The sequence below is a fragment of the Periplaneta americana genome, chromosome 2 (genome assembly GCF_040183065.1).
Source record: "Periplaneta americana isolate PAMFEO1 chromosome 2, P.americana_PAMFEO1_priV1, whole genome shotgun sequence".
Taxonomy (NCBI): Eukaryota; Metazoa; Arthropoda; class Insecta; order Blattodea; family Blattidae; genus Periplaneta; species Periplaneta americana.
The window spans coordinates 216371564-216397157 of record NC_091118.1 but is presented as its reverse complement, the minus strand read 5'-3'; the positions used below and the strand labels follow the sequence as shown (position 1 = coordinate 216397157).

At 36.5% G+C, this 25594-nt stretch overlaps 1 protein-coding gene and 1 long non-coding RNA gene across 2 annotated transcripts in view; one reads left to right on the top strand and one right to left on the bottom strand.

Moving 5' to 3' along the window:
* Positions 1-21961, bottom strand: part of LOC138695123 (uncharacterized) — a 54144-nt gene extending 32183 nt beyond the window's left edge. The window contains exon 1 of the mRNA XM_069819542.1: positions 20776-21961. Coding sequence (XP_069675643.1) covers positions 20805-21815 — 1011 coding nt within the window. The 5' untranslated portion in view covers positions 21816-21961 and the 3' untranslated portion in view covers positions 20776-20804. The remainder of the gene's footprint in view (positions 1-20775) is intronic.
* LOC138695128 (uncharacterized) lies at positions 9260-19210 on the top strand. Its single transcript, XR_011331072.1, has 2 exons — positions 9260-9497; positions 19008-19210. It is a non-coding gene; the product is annotated as an uncharacterized lncRNA (long non-coding RNA).
* Positions 21962-25594: the final 3633 nt, after the last annotated feature.

Here is a 25594-nt window from a genome sequence, read left to right as displayed (position 1 = left end):
GGAATAGTGATGATCCTCATGTTCTTAATTACTACAAGAATTACTGTAAAACTTTGACAAAAGTTATAAAAGATGCAAAGAAAATGTATCTGAATGAAAAAATACAAAATTCATATAATAAGATTAAAACTATTTGGGATATTATTAAAAATGAAACTAATCGATATTTTTTTTTTTTTTTTCATATACTTTTATTTAAAAACAAAGAAATTAAAGAACAAATACAATTTAACAGCTGTCAAAAATTCCAATTAATGTGTTTACACTTTTTTTTTTCATTACATGATTTTTCTTCTTCTGTAAGCAGCTTCATCATACAGGTCTGAGGCGTTTTGTTTTATTCTTAGAGAAAGAGAGCTATAAACACAAATCAATTACTGTGGTCGTTAGAGTATTGAATGCGATGATATATAAGATCACCTAAACATTTGTTGTATTTTTTTTTTTTTTTTTTTTAAGAAAGTTCAATGTCTTTCAGTTTTAAGAACCATGTCTTAGCTGGAGTTACACGTAACATAGATTGTTTTTCATCATACAGCACACGTTTCAGTTCACGAATTTCAGGATGTTCACTAGACAGGACGTAATGCACTACACCATGAATAAGCCACAACTGAGTTTCAAGGTTTTCACTTGAACCAAAATCAAAATGGAGTATTTTCCGTAGAGCATCATTTGGGTTAGTCGACATATCAAATTTACACAGTTGATGTTTTAGCCACGTCCAGATAGTTCTAGTACCTTGACAGCCTATTAGTCTGTGTTGAATGGTATCCAGTCTATTACACTTTCCACATGCTGGCGAATCTACCATGTTGTGTTTATGTTTCTTGGATTCTGTTGGGATGACGTCATTAACCATCATGTAGGATGTTACTAACCATTCTGTTGGCACATGCGGAAAATTTAGATTTTTCCAGATGCGGGACCAGGGACGATTTGGGAATTTCTCTTGCACAGAAGGCGTCGTAGTCATACGGCTCCGTAAGACTTTGTAGATAATTTTAGAGGTGCGCGGAGAGTCTGGCTTCAGTTCTGCTTGTTGGAATTCTTTCAAACCTTTGAAAACATAGCGATACGCACCTGAAACGCTGGATCCATCTACGTGTTGGTTGTTCCATCTCTGAATATCCACGACATCCCCACTACCTTCCATAGACAGCAGTATCCATCGTATCAAAAGCGATTGGGCTTTGATTGCTACATCGACCAGGTTTTGACCGCCTTTACCCTTTTTATTACGAAGTTGAGATCTACTGATTCGATATACATGACCTGACCAAATATAGAATCCAACTGATTTTTCCACTTGTTGTGAAAACTTTGCAGGCATTGGCAATATTGAAGCTGCGTACCAAATTTTGGATAAGAAAAAAGTGTTGATATGCCAAATCTTCTGAAGTAAGTTGAGTTTGCGAATCTTGTGTTTATTGATGACATGACGTACGGAGTTAACTATTTGTTCCCAATTACGGGTAAGCATTCCCTCTAATGTTGATTTGAAGTATATTCCTAGAATTCGGACTTCATCACGCACTGTGAACAGAGATGGTGAGAACTCAGTCTGCCAAGCCCCCAAAGGCAACAAAGATGATTTCTTGTAATTCAAATTCGCTCCAGAAGCCAAGTTGTGCATCTTCACCGTGTGTACCACTATTTGTTCATCTTCAGGGTACTGGAGTAGTACTGTCACGTCATCTGCATAAGCCCGGACTGTAAAATGGAGACGTTCAGGTTGAAGCTCTAGCATACGATTGTGTATCGTGCGGAGAAATGGTTCCAATGACAGAGCAAATAATAGCATTGAAAGCGGACAGCCTTGTCGAACTCCCCTCTTAATTGGGAAACTTGACGTAAAGTATCCATTTAGTTGCACTTTTGATCTACCAACAGCATAAAGCTTTCGGATAACGGATATCATAAAGTGTGGCACATTAAGTTTTTCAAGGACCATGAATAAGAAAGAGTGATTAACACGATCGAAAGCTTTTTCAAAATCTAAGGATAGTATCGCAGCTTGTTCTGTGGGATGCGCTTGTAAGTATTCAATGATATTTCGTAAAGCAGATAAATTCCAGAAAATATTTCTACCGGGTACGCCGCATATTTGTTCCTTTTCTATCAAATGTGGGAGTAACGGTTTAAGTCTATTGGCCAAAACTTTCATCAATATTTTGTAATCTGTATTAAGCAAGGTAATGGGACGGTAATCGGCAATGGTACGAGGATTTGTTTTGGGAAGTAAAATGATGCCTTCTCCAAAGTTATAAAGCTCTTCTTGTGTAGTGAAAATGGCATTGAAGGCTGCCAAGAGGGGATTTTTTAAGATATCCCAAAATGTTTTATAAAAATCATATGTGATGCCGTCATTTCCAGGGGATGTGTTTGTTCTTGTGCCTAACAATGCTTGTCGGAGTTCCTCTTCATCAATCGGCTCTTGTAGTAGTTGTTGATCTTCTAGGCTGATGTGTCGATTAACATTTTGTAATAACGAATTACACATCTCACTCGATATGGGATATTCATTAAAAAGTTCTTGGAAATGTCTCGTGGCCTCATGTAAACAGTCTGAAGTTGTCGAAATTTGTTGATTGTCATTGGTCCGGAGATGATGAATGTATTTTTGATAACCTCTTTTCTTTTCTTTCACTACATGCAACAATGTTCCTTTCTCCTTGTCCATTTTGGATTTGGGTCTACACCTTATCATCACGCCCTGCATTATATGTTCATGGAATTGAAATATTTTTTGTTTAATTTTATTCATTTCCTCGTATACCTTTTCTCCTTTCTGAATCTCGTCATGTAGTTCATTTAGTACTTCATAATAAAAAGAAAGCGTCGCGCGTTGCTCACGTGATTTTATTGACCCTACACGCTTAAAATATGATTGGATCGCCGGCTTGACTGTGTTGATCCAATACTTAAAAGGTGAATTAGCCTGTAAGGGTCGCTTTTTGTTGATTAGATCAGATAAATAAGTGCTAAAATCATTTTGATCGTCTTCTTTGCTATATAATGATGGATTCAGTTTCCAATAACTACGTCCTGTGGTAGCGAGCTTTTCTTTTATTCTGAGGGTCATAGTAAAACATTCATGATCAGAAAATGCTATGGGCATGACTGTTGCATCGTAAATGGCATTACTGGTGTCCTTATCCACATAGATTCGGTCCAATCTAGATGCCGACTCCCCCCGAAAAAATGTAAACTGCACCGTTGTAGGATGGAGAAGTTTCCAAGCATCTTTCAAATTTAATTCTTCAACTAGTTGATTGAGTATATTCAAAGAGTGAAAATATTACTTGCATTAAAATCAATGATAGTAAAATAGATAACCCAAAATCAATTGCAAATCATTTTAACGACTTCTATATAAATATTATTCAGAACTTAAACATTCAAGATTGTGCAGAAGATGCTGCACTTGGTTACCTAACTGATGCATTTAACACTGAGTTTTTAGGTCTCAAATTTATTCCCACTACCGCAGCAGAAATCATGCATGTGATAGAACAACTAAAAACAAAATATTCCTCTGGATATGATGAAATTCCAAGTAAAGTTCTGAAAGCTTGTTCTGAAATATTATCCCCTCCGTTAAGCTATCTATGCAATTTGTCAATGCAATGTGGTATTTTTCCAGAAAGACTCAAATATTCAATAGTAAAACCAATATACAAAAAGGGAGATAAATGTACTATTGCTAATTACAGACCCATATCATTATTAACAACATTTTCAAAAGTGTTTGAGAAAGTTATGTATAATAGATTATATCATTACCTGGAGTCCAACAATATATTAGTTTTAGAACAGTTTGGATTTAGAAAACAAAAATCGACAGAGAATGCTGCTTTTAGTTTGGTGGATGAAATACTAAATTCATTAAATTCGAAACTACATGTAGGTGGGATTTTTTGTGACTTGGCTAAAGCATTTGATTGTGTAGACCATAGTATATTAGTAAAAAAATTGAAGTTTTATGGCATTAAAGATGAGATGTTGGGTTGGTTTACATCGTACTTATCAAATAGAAAACAAAAAGTAGAAATAAATGTACCAAATAGCCATAAAGTTACTTATTCAGAATTTAGAAATATTAAACATGGTGTTCCGCAGGGGTCAATTTTAGGTCCATTGTTGTTTCTAGTTTATATTAATGATTTAGCCTTGACCATAAACAATTCATCCCATGTAATTTTATTTGCAGATGATACAAGTGTAATTATTTCAAGCAAACAATACGATCATTTTATAAACACTTCTAATACAGTGCTGAATCTAATGAATGAATGGTTCCATGCAAATAAACTAGCACTTAATGTTGATAAAACCAGTGCAGTCAAATTTAGTACACACAATAGTGCTCAGGTTTCCTACAGTATTCGATTAAATGGAACTCATCTCAAAGAATCTACAAGCACAAAGTTTCTTGGATTAGAATTGGATAATCACTTGAACTGGAAAACGCATATAGAATGTATTACTCGTAAATTGAGCTCTGCCTGTTATGCATTAAGATCCTTATCTACTATTGGTGATATAAACTTACTTAAAATGTCATACTTTGCATATTTTCACTCTGTAATGAAATATGGATTAATATTCTGGGGTAACTCGTCTGAAGCTAAACACGTTTTTGTTTTACAAAAGAAAGCTATAAGAATAATGGCCGGTGTGCATAAAAGGACCTCATGTAAAAATATTTTCCGAAACTTAGAAATCTTGACTTTACCTTGTGAATACATTCTTTCCCTAATGATGCTGTATATTAAGAACCAAGATAAATTCAGTACTAATCAAGACATTCATCCTTTTAATACAAGACATAAATCAGATCTTCATCTACCCTCTGTTAGTCTAAGCTGTTTTAAAAAAGGAGTTCGCTATTCATGTATAACAGTCTTCAATGCACTGCCTAATTATCTTAAAGATTTGAAGAACAACGAGAAAAGGTTCAGAAAAGAATTAACCAAATTTCTACATACTCATACCTTCTACACAATTGATGAATTGTTTATGCTTGTGAATTGAATTATTCTACTTAAATGACATGTACAATTGTATATAGCTCAACTAAAATATGTTTTTATATTGACTTAATCTGTTTACTATGTATTGTATTTTTTGTTTAGCATAACTGATGAATTGTATGTACTGTAAATTGAATAGTATACTGTATAGGTCAACTGATGAATTGTTTAAGCTTATAAATTGAATTAATCTACTTCATATGAATTGTATAGCTTAACGAAAATAAGTTTGTAAATTGAACTAATTTGATTGTATATGTTTGTATAGTTTGGCTGATGAATTGTATATGTTCTTAAAATGATTACTAGTCTGTGTAGCTCTACTGATGAATTGTATATAGACCTACTGTAGATTGAATGGTAATATGTATAGCTCAACTGATGAATTGTTTATGATTATAAATTGAATTAATCTACTTGATATTAATTGCACAAATTTGTATAGCTTAATGAAAGTATGCTACTTTGTATTGTATATATTTGTATAGTTTTGGCCGATGAATTGTATATGCTTTAAATTGAATAGTAATCTATATAGCTCTACTGATAAATTGTTTGTGTTTGTAATCTGAAGTAGTTTGCATGATATGTATTATCAATTTCTGTATATCACAACTGGTTGAATTGTTTATGCCTTAAATTTAATTAAATTGTTTTGTATTATAATATAGCTCAACTTATGAATGATCGTTTGCGTTTGTAAATTTAATAATCTGATTGGCTATGTATTGTATACTTTTAGTAGAGCCATCGATGTTGCTCAGTCGACAGACTCGCTGGGCTGCTGATCCGGAGCTGCGTTCGGGCTTGGGTTGGATCCCCCTTTGGACTTTGGTTTCTTCGGAGGTTTTCCCCAGCCGTGGGACTGAAGCCGGATGGTCTATGGCGAGTCCTTGGCATCAACCCCTTTGATTTGATTACCCCCTTTGATTTGATTACCTGGTTGGGTTTTTCCGAGGTTTCCCCCACCGAAAAGGCAAATGCCGGGTAATATTTTGGCGAATCCTCGGACCTCATCTCATCTCACTACATCTCGCCAAAATGTAAAAAAATGTAAAAAAATTGTACAAAATTGTAAAAATTGTAGAAAATTACTAAATTGTAAAACTATAAAAATTTGTAAAAATTGTAATTGTAATATTGTAAAATGTTGACATGTTCCACATCTTAAAGCTTCATTGCTCATGTAAGATCTATGAAATAAAATAAATGAATGAATGAATGAATGAATGAATGAATGAATGAATGAACATTTGTAATAACATGAGTTAAGTGCATCCAGTGTAAGCTAAAGTATCTAAAATTTTAGTGGCAAAGGGATATTTTAATCGCATCACACATTAAAATTTAAATAAAAATTTCACCGATTTTACGAAAGCTTAAATATTTAAACCCCATTTTCTCAAAAGTAACTTAAGTGCACTTACAGCCCTTTATTTATGTCCCCCTCAATTTAAATGCACTATCTATATTGTATTTTAACACCAATAATTAGTATGCTAAATAAAGTAGACATTACATAACGAACATAGCCGCCTGAAAAGTTGAGTTTTTAAAAAAAAAATGTTACTACTCTACTGTATTTTAATAAATTCCGTAAAAGTGATGATCAAACTGAAATATATATCGTATTTCCCTACAACATAAATGGATACACTACTTTTCTCTCCTCATATACCTAGTAAAATGATTTGTTTACATATTGCACTAGTAACATCAAACTCCTGTAATGGAAGGGGGCAACAGTGTTTCCGAGTATAGCCAGGTTAATGTTAAAAATGTTGGTAAAAATAAAGTGATGTCCCTGTATGAGCTACAAAGTACTTTAGATGTTACCTATACGGTCACAAGTTCATCGCAGTGACCGACCATGCAGCTCTTTGTTGGCTAATGAGTCTCAAAGAGCCGAGTTCGAGACTGCTCCGATGGACGCTCAGATTCTCTGAATTTAATTTTCAGATTCAGTACAAACCAGGAAAAAAACATCAGAACGCAGATGCTCTATCTAGAATTCATAAAGTGCCCTTTGTTACGATCGACAAGATGGAATCTCAATCCGTTCGAAATCTACAATTGCCGAACCGCAATATGCACAATGGTTGAATGACGCAAATCAGTTTAAATTAGATGACAATGGGATTTTGTTTCGAATCCAAAATGACCGTGAACCTTGTTTGGTAGTACCTATACCATTGAGATTGACTATACTAAAAATATATCATGATTCACCAATCGGTGCACACCAAGGTCAAAGGTGGACCTATGACTTATTAAGTCGAAGTTTCTATTGGCTAGATATGAGATCAGACGTGGAAAATTATGTTGCAAATTGCATGTCATGTTGGGAAAGAAAAACAGGAAAACATCCTGTAGCCCTCTTCAGGAGTTCGGTGAAGTGGTGAAACCTTTGAATTAGTTAGCATGAACATCCTTGGTCCATTTCCAAAGACCACTTCCGGAAACGTCTATCTATTGATTTTCATGGTTGCCTTCACGAAGTGGAGTGAAGCTATTCCGATACCTGACCAATCTGCGGAAACTGTAGCTAGGGAATTTGTCACAAAAATAGTTGCTAGTCATGGAACCCCTAAACAAGTATTAACTGATCAAGGCAGAAATTTTGTATCTACATTGTTCAAGGAAGTTTGCAAATTGCTACACATAAAGAAAATACAGACAAATCCGTATCATCCTATGGCGAATGGACTAGTTGAACGCAGTCATCAAACGTTCACGGCAATGATGTTTCACTTTGTGCGTTAAGACCAAAGAGATTGGAATAAGTGGATAGCTATAGTACAGAAGGCGTACAGAATTACACCCCACTCGGTGACCGGGTACTCCCCATTCTTTCTCTTGTATGGCAAGGAAATGCCTCTGCCATTTCCAGTTGATATGAGTCCGAAATTTCCAAGAGAAAATATAGAATCCGACCCTATAGTTGGCCAAGCCAGGAAACTAGAGACAGCGTACAAAGTGGTTAGAGAACGGTTAAAGCAAAGTAAGACAACGCAAGCGAGACAGTACAACACGAGGCGAAATGTGAAACTTCAAACATCTGAGCTAGGAGACAAAGTATTCATACAAAGCACAGTGTTGAAAAAGGAAGTAACGAAGAAATTAGCTAAACCATGGACAAGCCCAGTTGAGATAGTAGAAATACTAAATGAAGTCAATTACCGCATTCGCTACGGAGACGGTAGAACACAAGTAGTTCGTGTAAATAGATTAAAGTTGTGCCGATGTCAGGTTGACGACATTCATCCTACCAAAAATAATACGGAAAGTATGTATACGCACTATTGGGAGAATGATGAAGGACCCCTGGGAATGGAATCGAACAGAGAACCCCAAGGTGAAGGAATAATCAGTGAAATGTCAGGAACGGCGAAAGAAAACGCGTGGGCATCGGAAAATGAGATACCGCTAAGCGAATTAAGAGAAAGAGTAGGAAGAGATGAAGATTTTGAGTCCGAGGACGAAATCCCTCTCGCCTCGTGGAAAGTGAGATCAGATGATCCTCCCCAGGCACACAATTCTGCTGAACCAGACCATGAGTTCGACTCTCCTCATAATTCATTTAATGCTCCCAGTGTGAGTAATGAAACAGCCGAACAGAGGAGCCAACCAACTTCACCTCGCTACGGATTGCGAACTAGAAATATTTACTAACCTATTGGATTACAGATTATCTAATTGTTGTCGCAAAAAAAAGTGATCTAATAAAATATGGGGACGAGAATTATACTCTCTGTTCCCCGGATGTAACAATATTTTCAGCTACTCAGCCGCAATTCTAGCCAGAGTAAACTGAGGAAGCCTGTGTCATCGGATCTGAATGACCTTCGACGTGATATCGTCCATTCCAAGAAAAACCCTAAGTATATTGTATAATGTTAAGTTGGGCATGAAGCTCGCCTGGAGATGCCAAGTTCAAAATGGGACTTGTAAAATTTACTTCTACTTTTGTAACTTAAAATAACTGTATCATAAATAATTCTGTTCATCGAGTTAACTGTTATGTAATATGTATATAGATTTCGAAACATTTTGAACAATGACATAATATGTTTCTAAGCTTAGGATCAATTTAACATAAGGATATTATTGTCTTGAAGGTTAATATATATGTGTAAATATTCAAATCCAAACGTATCTCAAGTGATGATTTAAAGAAAAGACAGTTGATGTGAAAATTGAAGTTAGACATTCATAACTAAAACTCTTTCGTGGTTGAGTAAATGATTATCTTAATTTAATCATTGTGCTACTCGAACTTATGTACTGTATGTACTCTAGGCTTCGAGAATGCAAGACGTACTGCCGGATGCCGGTGGTGTAACATGAACAGCAGCGTAAGCAACGGGAGCCACGAAGGTTAGGTGACGTCACTTGCCAGCTGGAACACTATCAGCGCCTAGCATGGGATTCAACCGCATGTGTCAGCAGAAGGAGAATATTGTATGTACGAAAAGGGATCCAACACAAAAAACAGAGTTAATACTTGAATGCTTTTAGGATAAACATTTTAGCTTAAGAATGGAGTGAAGTGTGTGTGTGTGTGTGTGTGTGTGTGTGTGTGTGTGTGTGTGTGTGTGTGTGTGTGTGTGTGTGTGTGTGTGTGTGTGTGTGTGTGTGTGTGTGTGTGTGTGTGTGTGTGAGGTATGCATGAGAAGAAAAGAATATATATCGGGGCCAGAAAAAATAAAAGTGAATGAGTGTGAGAGAGAGAGAAATAATGTTATCTTAATAATATCCCATATTGTAAAATTTTATTGTAACGAAAAAGAAGTATCCAAAATCTATTATTGTACCTAGAGTTGATAAGTGTTATAGCTGGCGCCATGCAACGAACCGAACCAACACAAAATCATAGAATACAGTATCTCAAAGTTTAACACGGAAAATCCAAAACCAATTAGAATACATTAAATGAACGTTATTAATGATTCCGCTCTGCCTATGTAATTCAGCGACCACCAGATTCATAGTATACATGATGTGCATGTGAAAGCCAATGGCGAGGGAATAAATACCCCTTAAGCCTTTCTGAGCAGAAAGAGTCCCTGACACGAGATTAACTCTTGTGGTGTAGTCACATAAACTGTAAATGTTAGGGTTCGTTCGGAACCTAAGTCCTGAAATGATGACTCGAAGAAATTGTTGAGTATATTTATTATAATATATACAAAATACAAATACTGAGCTCAACTGTAGAGCTCCCAGTAGCAAAAGGCCCCTCTGGTAATGAATTCCATGCTTATATTATCCGAGGAAATGAAAAACTCCACCCTATGAGGTCATCGGCAGCCAATTAGATTCAGAACCATATGGTCATTACCTCCCCATGAGGTCATTAGCATCCAATTAGGGGTAGATGTATTTTTAACCATGAGGTCATGAATAGCCAATAGTAGGCATGTATGGATAACATCTTTTAAGTTTATCACATGAGTGCTGCTTACTCTGACCATCTTACTTGTGATGAGAGAGTTAATGTTATTGTGGCCCTCTGCGCGTGATTTAAGATTGTTTATACACGTGCACTACAGACTACTCATGCGGGCGACTTCATTTCCTCGTGATATTGATACAACTAGACTCAGCTTGTTCCATGAACATAATACAGATTAATAATATATAATATTAATTCTAAATACAATATTAATTCGATAGATAGGTAATCATATCTCGTTATGCCTCTATATATGACACGCCCCTCCTTATTAAAAGTTTTACAATCTTTGTGAAGTTAAACTTTTCTTTTTGTCCAGTGAATTGGATCTTGAAGTGATTTTGTCATCCTACGTGACTGAGTGTTTGATGATAGTGATTCTAATGATTGAGCTTTAATCTGTTCTAACATTTCTGATACTTCTTCGTTTCGAATTGGTTGCTTTATTAGAGGGTCTTGTCTTTTTTATTTTGGTATTAGTTCTAATTTTATATTTTCATGTTCATCTTCCGAACTAGTATATGAATCATTTTGACAAACAGTAGTCTTTTGTCCATACTGTTGATTTTTAATTATAATAGGCCTGCAGCATGATGAACAACCTTTCTTACAGTCCCTAATTGCATCTTGCCAATTACAATATCTGAATAACCATAACCCACATTTACGACAATTAGAACAACAACAACAACACAAGCATAATGCAATACTAATTCCAAACACAGTACTACAGTAAAACCAAGTAGAGTATGAATACCAGAATGATTGATATTCTATTTTATCTTCCTCCTTTTTAATTTGTTGTTGAATGTCATCTATTCTTATTCCCATGTACTTAAAGTCTGAGGTTGATGAAAGGATATTTGGATAAGGAAGTGACATTTTTATTTTTGGAATAACCTCTTCTTCCATTTTAGTGAGACAACAATCTATATCCATTGGTACAAGAGGAATAATGTCTGTTGTTGAGTGGTTCATTACTTCATGTTTTATTGGAAATATCATTCCAACTGACGTTATTCCTTTACACTGTATGGGAAGTACCAATTTACCTCTCTTATACAATTTCACTTTTTCCTTCACTTCATCGTCACACACAAAAGTTATATCATCTACTTGTGAGGTTACATACAACCATTCATTACTTGGTGCCAAAGGAATCCAAATGGTTTCGCTTAACATCATGTATTGTTCTAGATTTATACATTCTTCAGGATAAACTTGAGTTGAGGGATGTATGAGCCCTGTCATACAGTCTTGTGTATTGAATAAATTTATGGGTATATTTTCAATGCATACTAAATATTTTAGTCCTGCCTTCTTACATTGATCAATTTGTCGTTGATTTAAATAAGCATATTTTGTCTTCATAGCGTTTGTAGCTATGTATTCCGTGTGAGGTTGAATAAATTTTGAAGTTTTATTATTCGGTAATTTTATTGGAAATGGAATCATATCATATAGACTGAATTTTTCTCTTTGCACAAGTGGTACCTTTACCCTATAAACTAACGACGTAGAAGATTTGAAAATTGTTGCAGTTAGAATTTGGTCAACCTGATCGTTTGAAAAAGGTGGTAATTGCAATTCAGGGGGAACTGCATTAGCCAAAAGATTCTTAATTTTTACGTAAGGTATTACCTGCGGTTGAATGATTCCTTGTCTTCCATTTACTACCATTGTTATTAGCAATGTGTAATACTCAAAGCAATCATGATATCCTAATTCTATATGTTTAATTATCAAATTAATTTTGGTTATCACGTCATTATCATGTAATGTTTCTTTCCATTTCTCTCCCCATGCATTAGTAACTGTCTCAAAATTCTTTATTATTTCTTTTTCATTTAACGTTACTTCCGTGACTGTTTCGTTGATACTGATCAAACTAGACTTCAGTATTGTTAATTGATCTGCGCTTAATTGCAAAAACTTTAATTGTTCCGCCTGCATTTGATCCATTTTCCTTTTAGAGGTTTCAATTTCAGCTTCTGTTGCGGTTCCAAATAAAATACGAAATATTTCTCCTACAAAACCTAACATTGATCTTTTGCGTCTCTGCTGGTTAGGACCAATAATTTCATCTAGAGTGACTTTTAATTGTTGGACACCAAACTTTCTTGATCTTATGTCAGTCAACCCTTGCTCACAATCGGTTTTATGAAACCATGTAAAATCCTTTATGGCTTTACATTCTTGTTCTAATCTTGTAATGCCCTTTTGCAATGTGTCATACAAATGTTGCACAGGTTTTAAATCTACGTACGTGATTACGTCCCAAGAGTATGGCGTAAACCACACATCATTTACATGATTAAAATATAAACCTGTTTGTCCTGAAATTTCGTCATTCTGTATTCTAATGCCTTCACTTACTCCTATGTATCCTAGAATCATTGCTATATAGAGAGTCATCCGCATGATGCTCTGCAACAAACAAAACAACATTGTCTTATTCTTTACATATTGTTACTCTGTTAATATGTACTATAGACCTCTTATGACCTGTTCCACCTATTTTACACTGTTCCACGTTTACTCCTTGTAAACCCCTTACTTCATATGGTCCCATTATCTTACTCTTTACATATTTTTACTCTGTTAATATGCACTATAGACCTCTTACGACCTGTTCCACCTATTTTACACAGTTCCACGTTTACTCCTTCTAAACCCATTACTTCGTATGGTCCCTCCCACAAAGAATCCAATTTTTTCCTGTTTTCTTTCCTAACGTAGACCTTCATGCCTACTTTTATCTTTATTTCCTTTTGTTTCCCATTGAATTCTTGAACTCTATGTTCCTTACTCTGGATTAATAACTCTCTGGCTTCTTGCCATGTTATTCTCATTCTCTGTTTAAACGTTGCAACAAAATCATCATAGTTATACAGAATCCCTGCCTTTTTCTGTAACTTCCCTGGGATATTTGCTATCCTTCCGTACATTACTTCATAGGGGGTATATTTCGTACTACTATGGGGCGTAGTATTGTAAGTAAATACTGCGAATGGCAACCACTTGTCCCATTCATCCTGTTTCTTAGTACAATAACATCTTAAATATTCGACCAACACCTTGTGAGCTCTTTCGAGACTTCCATTTGACTCAGGGTGATATGCACTGGTATGAATTTTGTCAATCTTAAGAATTTTACATATTTCATGAAATACCTTACTCATGAACTGGCTTCCTTGGTCTGTTAAAATTACATGACATATTCCAAATTGTAAAATTATATTATTTACAAAAGCTTGAGTTACAGATTCTACTGTCATGTCTATCATAGGTACTGCTATAATATATTTACTTAACATGTCCTGACATGTTAATATATATTTATTACCGTCCAGTGATTGTGTTAAAGGACCCACAATATCTAGTGCTATTTTATCCCAAACGTTTTCTGGAGTGTCCGTTATTTGCATTGGTGCCTTAGGAATAACCTGTTGTGTTTTATTTACTTGACATGTTTTACAGTTTCTAATATAGTTAGTAATGTCTTTTAACATATCAGGCCAACTACAATATAACTTAATTCGTTCATAAGTCCTTTGCACTCCTTGATGACCACCAATAGGACATTCGTGAAGTTCTTTCATTATTCTGTATTTTCTGTCCTCATCCATTTCCAAAGTTTTCCTTTCTACGTCTACATTGAAAGTTATTCTACTCAAACAATCGGCATTCACATTTCTCTTTCCTGCTTTGTGAATGACTTCAAAGTCATATTCCTCTAACAAAAGCCTCCATCGTAATGTTCTTGAACCTGGATCTTTTATGTTCATCATCCATTTTAAGGGCTGATGATCGGTTACTAATGTAAATTTAGTCCCTAACAAATATGGTCGAAAATGTTTACAAGCCCATATTATGGCTAATAACTCTTTATCTGTTGTGCTATAATTTAATTCTGCTCCATTCAAGGTCCTAGATGCATAAGCTATCGGTTTATCTTTTCCAATTATTTCTTGACTTAAGATAGCTCCTATTGCCACGTTACTAGCATCCGTAGTTAATACAAATGGTTTTGTAAAATCAGGAAATTGAAGAACGGGAGCTTCCGATAGTGCTAGTTTCAGTCTTTGAAAACTCTTCTCTTCTTCTTCAGACCATTGCCATGATTTACCTTTCTTTAACAGATCATTTAAAGATTTGGAAATTTTACTAAAATTCACTATAAATTTTCGATAATATCCAGCTAGTCCTAAAAACGACTTTACATCTTTAGCATTCTTGGGTGTAGGGAATTCTTGAATTACTTTTACTTTATCATTATCAGGGCTAATCCCTTCCTTGGTTATAATATGTCCCAAATATTTTAATTCTTCTTTCAGAAATTCGCATTTGTCTGGCTCTATCTGAACTTGATACTGTCGGAATAGGTCAAACACAGATTGCAATCGTGTATGATGTTCCCCTAATGTTTCTCCAGCTATTATTAAATCATCTACATAAACAAAACAACGTGTCCCTATCATGTGTGAGAGAATAGTATTCATGAAGCGTTGGAATGTGGCTGGAGCCGATTTTAATCCAAACGGCATTCTCTTAAATTCAAAGTGTCCGCTAATTGTACTAAATGCTGTTTTGCACTGATCTTCCTCTGCTAAAGGAATTTGCCAATATCCACTGGCACAGTCTAAGGCAGAAAAGTATCGTGCCCTTCCTAATTTATCTAAAATATCTTGAATATTTGGCAGTGGGAAACTATCCCCTATCGTCTCGTTATTTAATTGTCTAAAGTCAACACAGATACGCCATTTTCTTTTCCCCGACGCATCTATTTTCTTCGGTACTACTAACAGTGGAAAATTCCATGGACTTTGACTTGGTTTGATTATGTCCTGTTCTAACATAATTTCTACTTGTTTTTGTACTTCATCCTGATGGGCTTTTGGTAACCTATAATTCTTTAATGTCAGAGGTTTATGCGGATTAATATGAGGAGTTGGAATAGTATGTGCCAAACCTTTTACTTCGGTTAGTCTATCTCCTGGCAATCTGAATATATCATTATATTCTTGACATAAAGATAATAGTTCCTCTTTCCCTTCTTTCACGTGTGCTAGTCTGATAGTTTGCTGTAAATGTTTTAGTCGGTCGGTTCCATATAGCGGTTTAAGATGAGTATTGCACAATAATTTCTCTAATACTGGGACTTCCGTTATGGTTTCTTCACTTTCTGACAAGTTAATTACAGAGACCATAAATGTATTATCCGTGCAAGATACTATACCTTCCGCGACATACACTTTGTCATTAAGTTGTTGTTTAGGACAATATCTGTCTCCTATTTCTTGGGTAGGAAATGCGATAATAGTTTCACTCATTTTGGGTATTAGGTATGTTTGTGGAATTCTTTCATTATTGGATTGCCTTATCCAATCTCTACCTAATATCATATGAATGTTTGAATTTGGTAATTTTGGTATAACATATAATTTTGTCTTAACTCCCGCTATTTCCATACCAACCCATCCTTTTATATTCATAGTTTTACCCGTAATCCCCTTCACTTCCATGGGTTCAACGTTAATTGAAATATGTGAATGTACTTTGTCAGCTAGTATGAATGAAAGACCAGAGCCTGTATCAATTAATGCAGTGCATATCCCCTTTATGTCCTTATTTTCTAACTTTATTAGAAATTCGTGCTGTTGTTGACAGTCTTGCGTAGTACAACAACACAGCCTCGACTGCTCAGGTGTGTCGACATCTAGTTTCCCTGACTTGAGTTACTTCCCCTGGAAGATCCTCGGTTTCCTCGTAGACCACCCCTATTTAATCTACAATCCCTTGTATTGTGCCCTATGCGTTTGCAATAGTCACATACTGGTGTAGAACATTCCCTCGCGAAATGTCCTATCTTATTGCATTTATAACACCCCTTTGTGTCCACCATGTGAACATTTTCTCTTTTAATCCTATTTCCTTGAATGTTCTGTGGGAAACGTTTCTGTACGGCATTCATGCCCTTATCCTGTATTTTTACGTTAGACCTACGGTCACAATCCTCAATGACTGCTCTATCTATTACCTCTTTCAATGACATTTTCTCCGATACCATTTTAACTGCTTCTCTTACTGCATCATGCAAAATTCCATTTATGAATACATTTCTACCTAGTTTAATAATAATATTCTGTCCTCCTTGTTTCTCTGCATTACTCCACTCTGTTGTAAAACGGGCAGTACTATCAATTGTGGCTTGAATCAACTGTTCCACTCTAGCCCCCCATTGAGTTATGCTTTCATTGGGTTTTTGTTTCACTTGACACAATTGAGTAGTATAGTAAGCAAAAGTTCTTTGAACAGAAAAATGAGTTTCAAGTTTCTCTTTTATTTCAGCCCAAGACGTTATAGTGGATGGACGAATGTTCAAAGTACGTTTAGCATTACCAGTGATTTTGGCCAAAATGTATTTTACTAAAATAGGTTTTTGATCAACATGAACAAGTGATTCTGCTGCCTCTACATTGTCAATAAATTCAATTAAGGTAGAAGGTTCGCCTGAGAAACCTTTCTCAAATAATTTAGGTGCCGCAGTAATAGAGAATTCATTTGTTACTTGACGTTGTCTTAACAAAGTTGCTATTTGTTCTTCTAGAAGTGCTATGCGTTCTTCATTTTCAGGTATCAAATTATTTGGTTCTGCCATTGTTGTAGATCCAACGGGCCCTTTGTATTCTGTGAAATATACTATAATCTTAGGAAGATATATAAAGGATTGACGACGTTCCTCGGAACTAGTAGACAAAACTCACCCAGTAACTAGTGACTGTTGAACGAAGGCGCGCTCCCATCGAACGTGGATCCTTGGACTTCGGTTGTCAGGGCAGTCGTCCAGTGAGGCTGCTACGCGGGTCGCCAACGGCTGGAAGTGCCGGAAACCTTGATGAGTGACGGACACCCCAAAGAGGAAGAGCTGAAGCAGGAACAACCGGCTCGCAGCTAGGGCTGTTGTAACTTCTTCGTCATGGAACAACCAGGATCGATGAAAACAGCAAAGTGTTGAAAAGAATATCCTCTACGATGAATTAGTTGTTAATATGTCGATCATCTTCACACCGTCGCTGCCACCAAGATGGTTTATGTGGTGTAGTCACATAAACTGTAAATGTTAGGGTTCGTTCGGAACCTAAGTCCTGAAATGATGACTCGAAGAAATTGTTGAGTATATTTATTATAATATATACAAAATGCAAATACTGAGCTCAACTGTAGAGCTCCCAGTAGCAAAAGGCCCCTCTGGTAATGAATTCCATGCTTATATTATCCGAGGAAATGAAAAACTCCACCCTATGAGGTCATCGGCAGCCAATTAGATTCAGAACCATATGGTCATTACCTCCCCATGAGGTCATTAGCATCCAATTAGGGGTAGATGTATTTTTAACCATGAGGTCATGAATAGCCAATAGTAGGCATGTATGGATAACATCTTTTAAGTTTATCACATGAGTGCTGCTTACTCTGACCATCTTACTTGTGATGAGAGAGTTAATGTTATTGTGGCCCTCTGCGCGTGATTTAAGATTGTTTATACACGTGCACTACAGACTACTCATGCGGGCGACTTCATTTCCTCGTGATATTGATACAACTAGACTCAGCTTGTTCCATGAACATAATACAGATTAATAATATATAATATTAATTCTAAATACAATATTAATTCGATAGATAGGTAATCATATCTCGTTATGCCTCTATATATGACACTCTCTGTAAACTCTCTCTGTTGCTTGTGTGTGTGAATGTATTCCAGAATCTAATCCACAATCACTAGGCCAGACAACAAGTTCAATGAAAAAGCACGTGCCATTGAGGCATCGTCTTTTTGAAATGAAGGGGCATTCAGTGGCGTATACTGGTTAAAGGGTTTGGGCTACCGCTGACCCTATTATTACACAAAATATATCTAACAATTACTTTAATTTTAATTACTATGGTAAAACTAATAATACAAAATTATTACATTATGTTATATTATAAACTTTTTCTTTTGTAATTTCCTTGGGCTACCGCCGGTAGCCCCGGTAGCCCGCAAAATACGCCCCTGGGCATTGTTATGCCTCAGGGCATAAGAACGCCCTGTAGCATGATTTCCTGTGGGGTGTCAAATCTGAAACAGTCCAGGAACAGTGTCAGCGGAATACATGGTCTTTAGCAGAAATGTAATACAATTCCAGCTTGTGAAGTAAATAGATGCTTAGCCAGCGTTAAAGAGTTTTGTCGCGCGAGCGGTAAATCACTGCCTACGATAAATGTATTCTTACGCCACGAATTACTGCTGGACTATTCGCAATGGTCCAGTGGAACAAAGCATGCATTTTAATTGGTTAAATTAAATCACGCATTGTTCGATTTCTTTTCTTACGCGTAATCTCATTAAAGCGACTTATCACTGTATTGCAATCAATCGAATTATTTGTAACAGAGGTTTGATTAAGACGACATCTTCAAGCACGAATAATCAAAAGGGGTTAAAGCCTATCTCACCTGTCCGATAGCGTGGGTGGTACCCCGTTCGGGAGACCGATAAGAGAACATAAAAAGTGATGGTGAGAGGATACAGTCGGATGGTGACACGGTCGGGCAGGGATCGAGGACCAAGTCGTAATGGCGTCGGCAGAGACAAGAGATATACTATTGTAAGTAACTTGTTATGTATATTTGTATATATTTAATAAATCGAGCATAGTTTCATTCATAACTAATTCAGTCTAGAACCTGAGTTCAGTAATCATGTAGTTTTCCTATGATATCCTGAGAGTCCCAGCTCTTTCAGTAAAATAGTTTCTTTTACATTATACGTGTAATGGTGATGTCAGAAATCCTGATAAGCCTAAGTGTGAGCGGCAGTCGAACGCAGTAATCATCCGTTCAGCAAGTCATCCGACCTAAGTTGACGGTCGCATAACAATATCATCTCCATTCCACCAATTCATTCGACGCTGAGTGACCTCGTTATATAACAGACTTATAAGCTGCCGGAAAAAAAAAGTTCATAAATTTTGTGTTTCCACGGTCGAATGTGGAAAGCTGCACTGTGTACTGCATTTTCGGCACTGTCCCCCAGAGCATGGAAAGAAAAAATATATGCACATATAATCAATTAACCGAAGTATAATCAAACTCACATCCCCAACACTTGTGTCCCTTTCCCTACTCCATCTACGCCGGTTATCACTAGCTGTGTTAAATTACATTCCAAGCATTCCGAAAATTTTTTAGGCGGCATTTACAAGTCTTTCAGAATTTTCGAAACAATTCCAGGGATCTACATGTAATTCACTGATTAGATCATCCAAGTTTCTTGCAGTATTGTAGGTCTACCGGCATGGCGCGTTCTCAGGTTGTGGATCGAGGAGACGGCCTCCAGATATGGAGGTTAGTTGTGAATATATTGAATAAGCGGACAGCCGATGAGGGGTGGTCCTCCAGCGGGGGGGTTGGGCGAAGGGCTAACAACCCATCACCGTAAAAAGCAGCTTGTTACGAAACCTTCAAATAAGCCTCAGAATGGGACTGATTCTCTGGCACGACCACAGCAAAGGAATAAGGTTTTGAGATTTGGTACTGGCAAGGATAAACGTGATCAAGGATGAAACTCTCATTCAATCCTGAACAGATAGAAAAACTATTTTGGGCAACTACGAAATATACATAGGCAAAGTACAAATGATCAGGACGAAATTGAAATACAAACTGCTGAGCCATTTATACCCGAACCCACACTTTCTGAAGTCGAAATTTCGATAAAAAATCTGAAAAATTATAAGTCTCCAGGTATCGATATGGTATATGGTATATGGTATATTTCTCAATATACTCGGTCCTGCTGGCCCTTCACATTTCTGTATTCGGGCCAGCATTTCCTTACTTACACTATTTACAATTTTAACAAAGCCGTGATGTGACCCTTGAAGCCTGTCCATGTTCCTTTCACTTTCACTTAATATTAATTTCTTATCCTGTTCCTACATTCAACTTCATTCCCCTTTTCTCATAACTAACTAAATACTGCCGTCTTGTAAATAACATAATATATTTAACCTTACGTATTTAATATAGAACCCTAACCCTCGTTGACTATTTCCCTAAAAATTCACCCTATTATTAAATACACTGACTAAGCACTTCTTATACTACACATTCGCGCTCGCAGCCTAGCACATTTGTTACACTTTATTTATAACCGTATTAGAACAAAACTATTATTCAATAACCCTGAAAAAATGTCGCAGTTCAATTTGAATTATCCATTACATAACTTACACCAGCTATTATTTGAACCCACTAATACATCACTTTCTGAGATTATAAACAGTTTTTTCTTCTCTATTGTCCCCTCGTTTCGCACTCCTAGTACGATTTGCACTCTCAATATTTCCCCTTCTATTCCCCGCACTTATTTCATTTCCTCGATCACTGCTCTCTTCTTTCGATGGTTCAGCATTCTTCTCTCCCCCCTTCTGCCTTCTAACTCCAAGGTCTCCAACTCTGTTGCTGTTTGATGCTTTGCTAGTTTTGCCGACTTGGCCTTGGGCTGACGTCATTCCTGCTCGTCTACTTGATGATGCAGCCGCTGCCTTTGAGTTCATCGCCTGAATGGAATCTGATGATAATGCTGATTTTCTCCGACATCCTTCTATCGCAATCTCCTGTGTCGCTGCCCTCTTGCCTTCCGCAACTTTACCTTTTCTATTCATTCCGCTATTATTTACAATTTCTCTTACTTTCTCCTTTATCTCTAATCTTTTTCTTTCATCAATGTTCTCTTCATTTGACGGTGCATTTAAGTTTTCTAAACAAAATTCGACATCGAATAACTCTCCATTAATTTTCAATTTATCCTTGATTAATTTAGCGTAATGTCCATTTTGTCTAGCTGCTTTCATAAATGGCACTAAGACACTCCTTCTACACCTCATCTCGTATTCAAAATCTTCATCTATAATAATGCTCGAGTCTTTCAATGATTTCTTACTATACATGATCTTCTCTTTAATCATCCTGTTTGCCAGTTTGACCAAGATGGGCCTATTTTCCCCATGACCCATTCTATACACTTCTTTCACTTCTCCATTTCCTATGTCAATACCTAACCACTCCCAACACACGTTCACTATCACTTCATACGTGTCCCAAGACTGTTCTTGCACTTGCTTTTCAACACCAAAGAAGATCAGATTGTTCCTTCTTTTCTCTTCTTCTAAATATTTTACCTTCTTTTTTAATAGACTATTTTCCTTTTGAAGATCTTCCAGTTTGCTGTTAATGCTAACGATGGTCGCCTTTAGACTTAAGGTATCCATACTCCACAGATCCTTCACCTCACTTGTTATTCACTATAAAACGGCTTCCGTCTACTACTGAACTTTGCTACGTTAGCGGGCTCGCGGTCAATCACGTCTTGCTCGGCTGATTGCTCATTGAGAACTGATGCCAGGTATCGATAAAATTCCAGCAGAATTAATACAAGAGGGTGGAGGCGCATTATGTAACGAAATTTATAAGCTTGTACTTGCTATTTGGGAAAAGGAAATTGTACCAGAACAATGGAAGGAGTCCATAATCGTACCTATCAGGGGGACAAGACTAGCTGTAATAACTTTCGAGGAATATCACTTTTGTTGACGTCGTACAAAATTTTGTCCAATATTCTTTTGAGAAGATTAACTCCATATGTAGATGAAATTATTGGTGATCATCAGTGTGGTTTTAGGCGTAATAGATCAACTATTGATAAGATATTTTGTATTCGACAGATAATGGAGAAAAATGGGAGTATAAGGGTACAGTGCATCATAGATTTCAAAAAGGCATATGACTCGGTTAAGAGAGAAGTTTTATATGATATTCTTATTGAATTCGGTATTCCCAAGAAACTAGTTCGATTAATTAAAATATGTCTCAGTGAAACGTACAGCAGAGTCCGTATAGGTCAGATTCTGTCAGATGCGTTTCCAATTCACTATGGGCTGAAGCAAGGATATGCACTATCACCTTTACTTTTTAACTTTGCTATAGAGTATGCCAATAGGAAAGTCCAGGATAACAGAGAGGGTTTGGAATTGAACGGATTACATCAGCTGCTTGTCTATGCGGATGACGTGAATATGTTAGGAGAAAATCCACAAACGATTAGGGAAAACACGGGAATTTTACTTGAAGCAAGTAAAGAGATAGGTTTGGACGTAAATCCCGAAAAGACAAAGTAAGTTATATGATTATGTCTCGTGACGAGAATATTGTACGAAATGGAAATATACAAATTGGAAATTTATCCTTTGAAGAGGTGGAAAAATTCAAATACCTGGGAGCAACAGTAACAAATATAAATGATACTCGGGAGGAAATTAAACACAGAATAAATATGTGAAATGCCTGTTATTATTCGGTTGAAAAGCTTTTATCATCCAGTCTGTTGTGAAAGAATCTTAAAGTTAGGATTTATAAAACAGTTATATTACCGGTTGTTCTGTATGGTTGTGAAACTTGGACACTCACTTTGAGAGAGGAACATAGGTTAAGGATGTTTGAGAATAAGGTGCTTAGGAAAATATCTAGGGCTAAGAGGGATGAAGTTTCAGGAGAATGGAGAAAGTTACACAACACAGAACTGCACGCATTGCATTCTTCACCTGATATAATTAGGAACATTAAATCCAGACGTTTAAGATGGGCAGGGCATGTAGCACGTATGGGCGAATTCAGAAATGCATATAGAGTGTTAGTTGGGAGGCCAGAGGGAAAAAGACCTCTGGGGAGCCCGAGATGTAGATGGGAGGATAATATTAAAATGGATTTGAGGCAGGTGGGATGTGATGATAGAGGCTGGATTAATCTTGCTCAGGATAGGGACCAATGGCGGGCTTATGTGAGGGCGGAATTGAACCTCCGGGTTCCTTAAAAACCAGTAAGTAAGTAAGTATTGTAGGTCTACAGAGACATCTACCTTGCGACAGAGATAATTTTCATAGAAAGTGAACTTTAAATCTTTAATAGCTAGAATCCACCCATTCAGGAATAAGACTAATTTAATTGCGTCAGTGTACAACATGGGACACTCCACTTTATTTTTGTTCTAAAGAGAGCCAAAATTACGAAATTTATTGCCCTTAAAACTACTCCATCGTCGATTATAATTTTACCATCTATTATTCCACATTTTCGAAATTTTGTAGGAATAACAGGAGCCCATGCATTTGGAAGACATCGACGCAGAGAATGACATGCAGCCCATGGAGTGGGACCCTATAACTAACCCATTCGAGCATCAGGTTACATCAGAATACCAGACAAAGATGGGATACTCAACGGAATTAATGGAATAAACGTTTCACCAACAGGTTTAGACCTTGTGGCTTTCATCTTCTGTACTGTACTCCGTTTCTGGAATCTGTAGAGTATAGGAACCGAAACAAGTCCTTTGCGCAAGTGGTGAGTGGAGGGGGCCAGTCCAATGACCGCTCTGGGGGAAAACATTGATTGAAGACGAGAGTCTAAAATGCCACCTCTACCTATCACCTTCTGTCATGCGCATCTTACCCCATAGCGACTGTGAGCCGATGCAGCTCGCAATATACTCCTGCACTGATAGACTCCGCCCATTTGTTTGTCGTAGGCTCCTCCCAAATGCGTCGATTTACTCCACAGATTTCAGAAATGGAGTGCAGTCTAGGTAAAATAATAGAAATAACATGAACTATTACTCCAGCAATATTCCTGGTCCACAGTGCAGTAGCAGGGAAGTGAGGGTTTAAGATTATTTACCTCTAGGAATACAAGGCTTTTGATTTGAGAAATATTCAAGTTAAGTTATTGCTTGTCCATAACGTCTTGAATGGGCAATTCTCTTAATTCTTAAAATTAATTTATACCGATTTTTTTATAGCTTGTATATTCGAATGTGTGGAAATATGTAGATTTTAACGACTACAAAATAGTATGTGTCTTTTGGAGTTTAGGCAACACCAGTTGTTACAAACACAGATCTACGAGTATGTACAGATACGGAAAAAATCTGGAGTTTCCTTATTGTATAAGTTTCGCCTACAACACACTGCGCATGCGCAGTAAACAAGAACCCCTATATGCTATTTGTGGACAGTCGTGTGACATTGTTGCCTAGATACAGGTGGACTCCCATGAAGACTCACTCCATGAAAGAATTTTGAGTAGAATAAGTACTTAGTGCGTATGAGAATGCGTAATATTTCTTTTTTATTACGATTTTGTTGAGACGGGCTGTTCGCTCTTTGTAACGCCTGTTCAATCTGGTTAACATTTTAGTGTAACTTTAATGGATCAGTCGTGGAAATGAAAAGTGCTGTAATTTTAAGTATGCTTTTTATGATGTACACAACAAACACAAACAGCGAGAGTAAGATTATTCCAGTATTCATATTAAACAGTGTAACGTACACGAATTTACAACATGAATACTTAATACTAAGACTGGGGAATTCTGCAAAACATAACCTATAGAAAGTGTTGTCTGAGCGGTAGTTGTGTTTGTGCTGATCATCATGATGACTTGCAATGTTTGGACCTACCTGTCTTTAATGTCAGTCCAAAGACAAGTGCACAGCACATAAAATAATTTTCACATGCAATTTCTCATCCACTCAAATGTGAGCTCTGCTAGACATATTTTCACTAAGGGACACTAAGATTCAAGGGGCTTTCATAGAACAATACAAATTATCCCAAGCCTACCTGTGTGCCCCCAATCCACACAGCATTTGTTTCAAAATCTCTCTTATCACTGCATAAATTAATAATATTGAAGTGCTAGTTTCTTTAATCTTCACATAAGTTTAACTTCATCTTGTTCCTGTTTCACATCTAGGTATTGCGCAAACTGAAAATTAATAATTAATGGTATTTGTGAATTTAAAAATGGTGTCGTTCTAATTATTTTATTCTTAATGTAGCCAGAACATCATGTTTATTTCTTAGTAGGTAATAATGTTAATTTCACATATCTAGTATTTCAATGACATAACTTTAATCATAAATCATCCTGGAAGCCTAACTTTCTTGGTATCATGTTCGATAAGGATCTTAGTTGGCCTTTTCACGTCGATGA